This window comes from Protomyctophum bolini, assembly GCF_963924005.1.
Source record: "Protomyctophum bolini genome assembly, chromosome: 13".
Taxonomy (NCBI): Eukaryota; Metazoa; Chordata; class Actinopteri; order Myctophiformes; family Myctophidae; genus Protomyctophum; species Protomyctophum bolini.
Genome location: NC_137874.1, coordinates 21240566 through 21246565, shown reverse-complemented (window position 1 = coordinate 21246565; position 6000 = coordinate 21240566). Strand labels below are relative to the sequence as shown.

Sequence of the window (6000 nt, the reverse complement as noted above, 5' to 3'; positions counted from 1 at the left end):
TTTGGTTGTTCACGGTAACCGTGTGGGGGGGGGGGGGGGGGGGTCTGGCAAGTATCACTCTGAGTTCTGAAACATCGACTGATCGGTAATGATCAATACTGGCAAGCTGTGTTCTGCTCGCACGTGACATTCTGTATGAGCGCCGTCCGATTAAGATCAGGTTATGCTTTGCGCGACAAAAGTGACGTCAAGCGTGTGGTCAGGGATGACGTGATGATTGGCTGGGGAGATGAAAGCTGAATTGGACTTTACGCTTAAATTTTGTTTTGGCGCAATGCGAAAACATCAACTCTCTCTCACCACCGCAGAATGATCCCACATCATTTCAGTCAGTTTTACATAGCGAGTCTTCTTGATCGGTGGCTATAACCACATGGCTCTGCAGTCCAAGCACCCTTAAGGCCTCTTCCTCCCCCTCCCCCCTCCCCCTGGTCCCTCGTTTAAACAATCCACAGCAGTGGCAGTGCATATTCACACGGTAAGCAAAACGCTGTAAAAAGTAAAAAAGAAATTATTTAACCATGAGCCTTATTCCTCAGTCGTTCGTTTCCCTCTCTTCATTAGCCCCCCTCTCTCTCTCTCTCTTTCTCTCTCTCTCTCTCTCTCTCTCTCACACACACACACACACACACACACACACACACACACACACACACTCTCTAACACCGGTATTACTGCTACTTTTGGGGGGTGGGAGCATAATAAATCAGGCATAATAAACTCCAACACCTAATCTCTAAAAGGCCTAATGCTAACCCCCACATCTCATGAAATAATAGAAACGACAATTTATCTTGTGAAGATCTTGGGAAACGGCCCTCACAATGTCTATTTCCTGAAAATCTACTATTGTGTGTGGACATTTAGCGCGCACGCACACACACACACACACACACACACACAGACACACACGCTCCTCCTCTCTGTTCAATGCTAAATCCAATAAGAGTCTCGTCTTTTTTTGTTTATTTTTTTCCAGTGCAACACAGTGATCTATCCCCCACTCCACTCCAACTAGTCCACTCCACTCCACTCCCACCCAGTCCACTCCAACTAGTCCACTCCACTCCACTCCCACCCAGTCCACTCCAACTAGTCCACTCCACTCCACTCCACTCCCACCCAGTCCACTCCAACTAGTCCACTCCACTCCCACCCAGTCCACTCCAACTAGTCCACTCCACTCCACTCCCACCCAGTCCACTCCAACTAGTCCACTCCACTCCACTCCACTCCCACCCAGTCCACTCCAACTAGTCCACTCCACTCCCACCCAGTCCACTCCAACTAGTCCACTCCACTCCACTCCACTCCCACCCAGTCCACTCCAACTAGTCCAGTCCACTCCACTCCCACCCAGTCCACTCCAACTAGTCCAGTCCACTCCACTCCCACACAGTCCACTCCAATCCAGTCCAGTCCACTAACACCCAGTCCAGTCCAGTCCAGTCCAGTCCACACAACATCGACGACATGCCCACTCTCCATTAATCCGTTCCCTTTGTGGTCAAATGAAGTCCAGGGTACCAGACAGTTCCAAGTTGGTTTCCCCTCCAGAAAACGTGCAGCCCCCAGTCCGGTCCGATAGTTCCTACAGTATGCAGTGGAGTGGGAGTCCATTGCTGTAGACCAGTGCTTCTCAAGGTAGGGTCTAGGCCGGGGACCCTGTCAGGGTTCCTTGAGGGGGTGGGGTTCCAAATGGACCCTAATGCTGCGTTCATACTGGCCAAAAATAATACAAAAAAGGTAAAAAGCTGATATGTGTAGCTTTGCATCTTTGCAGCTGAAGTTGAAACCAGCTCAACTTTTCAATTTGTAGCTCTTGCAGCAGCTACAAATGAATGGTGGTAGTAGACTGTATATCTTTGTATCTGGCCAGTGTGAACACACCGTTACAGGGGGGGGGGGGGGGGGGGGAGAGACCACCACTGGAGACTACACAAACTCCACATAGTTCTCTGGGATGAGGCCCATCCTCCCATCCAGCGTCCCCTCCAGCCAGCCGGGCTCCCTCGATGAATGAACTGCAGAGAAAAGAATCAGAATAAATGTTTAATTGCCACATGACATCACAGGTTTACAGGTGCAAAACAGTGGGTGAAATTTGTGTTTGGTCCAAACAATTTGTATTGTTTCCAGAATGAAAAAGAAGAGGAAGAAAATAAAGAAACAGTCGGGGGCAAGGGAAGGACAAATCCATCCAAACATTATGTACATGAGGTTTAGTTATTAATCTATAAATAATAAATAAACATTATGTACATGAGGTTTAGTTATTATTAATCTTGGCACAAGAATGTGTTCTCTGAAAATAGCCGATTTACAAGCTTGTAAGATCGGCTATTTTCTCAGAATGTTCCCCGTCTCAAGCTGAAGAAGTCCTAAGCTTGTAGATCACCGTACGGTTTTGCAAAAGAATATAAGATGGGGCTTAAGTGGCTACTGCATGACACAGTTCCAGTGCTGTGTGGGCTGAGAACAAGATACATCAGTGAAGACTGCTTGTTTGCACCAAGAGCAAGCAGCTGAGTTTCAGCACTGTCCCGCCTCGGCGAGAAAGGGGGAAGTAAAAAAGACACAGGAAGTGGTTTGTTGCAGAGGAAAAACACCATGCTTTCAGCAAGGCTGGGTTACCACAGACTCGCATCAAAGATGGGTAAATTGTTTACGGAAAACACGAGACAGAGCGGGTGTTTTTGTCTGTGATATTTCTCGTTTGTTTTTGTTCACCCTAAATGACTTGCAAGTATGAATGCAACTAAGTTTATTTACTTTTATAATTGACAATGTAGGAAAATTCTACATTGTCAATTGTAAAAGTAAATTATACTTTAGTTACTTTAGTTATACGTTGCTTTAGATTTTGTATTATTACCAAACATACATACGTTGGGCCCTATATTATACACTCCACATATTCACAACGTGCCGCAACGATGCGTTGTGCGCTTGTATATCTGCTATTTCCAAAGCATTTTGATGTTTTTTAAATTAAAACAATAACTTTTGCAACTTTAGCATCTGCATGATGAATAATTTTAGTTTGGGTATTTTAAAGTATATTTTGATTTAATTATTGTAATTTCTGTGCAACAACTGTAAACATGCTTTCTTGTTTAGAACCTAGCTCGAGTTATATATCGATATATCGATATACGATATATCGATAGATGCCATACTTCTACATTATGGTATTGCCACTTCTTAAAGCTGCACTATGTAACTTTCCTCTTCTACCCCAGATGAAGTGCCAACATCTTTATCATTGAGCTAATAGAGCCTGCCGGCTTAAGGTCCTTTCAGAAGAGGAGCGAGTGACCAGGCGTGGCCTGGATCAGCGACAGGTTTGCTCATGAGGGGCGCAGGAAGCGTAGTGTGAAAAAAAGGACCCCACCGCTAGGGGACGTTATATCCCAGGTCCGTATATATACCGACCCCAATGTATACTCCGTCTATATAATGGTTGAGTCCCACGGCAGCTTTTAACATTGGTCCGGTTGCTATGGCAACGCCCCACCGCTCGAGCTATGGGATTGAAAATATAATCACTGTGTAAAGCAGTTGAAAGGAGGATTTTAAAACCTCCATAAGTCGGACTCCAGGAGATCTGTCCTTGGTCGATCTTCTGCCATCCACATTTCGGGGGGGGGGGGCAAACTCCGACTCTTAAAGTGAAAGCGTATGGTGGCACCTGGAACTGGGATTTATGCTAACAGCTAGCCACAATAAAATAGTTAATGTTTCTGTTGCCACAAATTTACGTCATATTTCAGGCACATGCACTCGCGCAAGTTTTTCTTGCGCAAGTTTTTCTCGAGAGCGCGAGTTTGAGATGTAGACAGTTTGAGAAGAGCTCATTTAAGAGCAGAACATAACCTTATTTTGTGTTTTATTACACAATGTTAAGAATGTCAAAATTCATAAAAGTCACAACGTTGGTGAGGTTGAGTTATAGAGGATTGTAAACGCACACAGTGGCTGGTGTTGTGGCTCGCTCTCACATGATGACCCTGTTGATTCCTGGCTGTCATGGATCTAATCTGTCTTTATTTATAGACCACAAAGTCATGGCATCGTCGCTGCCGTGTGGAAAACTTGTATGCCCAAAACCTCTTATTTTTTCCTTATCTTGAAAAAAAACATTGAATTTAATAAAACAGGTGATCTGCAGGCTCACAAAGCGTTGCATTGTGACCTTCAACGCAGTGTGTAGGGCATGGGTAGGCAACCTTTGGCACCGGTGCCAACATTGGCACAAAGGAGGGCGATCACTGGCACACTGGCATAAGTGTGTGAGAGGAATTTGGAATTAGTCAAAAAGTCCCTCATATTTGTATGTAAATTAGATCCTGCACATAATTCCTACTATAAATGCGCCACGTCTCTGCGTACTTATGTGTGTGTGCGCGTACGTGTGTGTATGGTTGTAATGCACGTAACTCGAGAACCGTTTGCCCCACCGACTTCACATTCGACACGCGTTCCACACCCCCACAGGGAGTGCAGTGCCATGTATCGAGTCGGTCGGACCCACGGTTCTCCAGAACCACCACAAAAGGCTCTGGTCGGGCTCTGCCAGTGTGCCTAATGAGGCCACTAACATGCATTCATACATAGATTATCATCAGAATTCAGGAAAAAAACGGGATGCGCGGGAACTCCCCTTTAATGTCCAAAAACTGTTGGTTTTCAAGATACAAATAGAAAAATCACACCAGTGTGAACTAAGTGGTGCAGGCTGCAGCTGTTTGTACTCCAAACAGACATACACACGCAGTCTGTTATTGGACTGGAGCGGTTAGGCACCACTCAAAAATAGCCCATCGACAAGCGGACGGTTTCACGTCACGGCAGGGCTCAGCAATCATAGGTAAGGCCAAGCGAGTCTACAGGCCACCGATCAACAAGTTCTCTGGATTTCATCATGCCAAACAGAAGAAGACAAAATATTGATGAATTCTTCAGCCCGTATTATGAAATAAATACGTAGATAGTTGGGCATATTGTGACGCTTATAAGCTTGATTCAACGTCACTTCATTACCGAGCAGCAATGATATAAACAATAGCCTTGACCCGGCTCCAACAACAGATACATTAGAATTTACAAAACAAAACACAAAAAGTTAGAACATTGACATCAAATGATTGTAACGATAAGAGACCTTGGACTTGTAAGCTTGTAAAATCCTCTGTCGGGTGGAAACCTCATAATTATGAGGTTTGCTCAGAATTTTATTGAAAGGATAGCCCCTTGAGATGCAACTCATTTTAGAGGGGGTCCCATACACAGTGAAAAACATTACATACAGTACAGTGCAGTTACACAAATAGACAGTGCACAATAGACAATACAGACATGTACAGAATCAGATACAGTTAGCTTGCTCATCCTCTCCCACCCACTCCCCCATCCCGCCAACTCTCTCTAGACAAGCAAATTGAGAGTACAGTACACTGACTTGAACAGGGGTCAGAAGTAAACAGCAGTACAGGCAGTGTTAGTAGCATGTTTCCACCCAACAGAGGATTTTACATTTTATTTATGTCCAAATAGCCTACTGCTGCTTTTCATGATTCAAATCATGAATAGAAAAAGTAGCACATCAAAAAGCTCAAAGTGGATCTGCTACTTTTGCTGATCAAGTACCAGCATTCATTTATTTTCCCCCCACCATTGTCGTGCCTAATTTGCCTCTTTGTCTCCACTGAAATGCCACCACTGAACAGTGGTGGATACTGGATAGTACCTAAATACTCAAGTAATGTACTTTAAATTGGTCTACAATTTTGTGGACTTTCTGAAGTGCCAATGGAAGACTGTTTGAATTTGTCATAATGTCGCATCTGTGGTTGAGTTTGTTTTTTAGTTAGCGTTTCGGCTTTGTGGCCAACAAAGCTTGTGAAAGGGACATTTTGAGTGCTGGCATTTTCTTGATTTCATCCTGTATCTTCGAGCCTTGCACCGTGAAGGATTTTATTCTAACCTGTAGGGCTGCAG

The 6000-nt window shown here is 44.6% G+C and overlaps 1 protein-coding gene across 4 annotated transcripts in view; it reads right to left on the bottom strand.

Annotated features, from left to right (window-relative positions):
- Nucleotides 1-1388: 1388 nt before the first annotated feature.
- The window catches only part of LOC308326917 (rho GTPase-activating protein 26-like), a 150536-nt gene continuing 145924 nt past the window's right edge, over nucleotides 1389-6000 (bottom strand). For all 4 annotated transcript variants that reach the window (XM_080779993.1, XM_080779992.1, XM_080779995.1 and 1 more), the window contains one exon: nucleotides 1389-2024. In XM_080779993.1, the coding sequence (XP_080636119.1) occupies nucleotides 1936-2024 (89 nt within the window). In that variant the 3' untranslated portion in view covers nucleotides 1389-1935. The remainder of the gene's footprint in view (nucleotides 2025-6000) is intronic.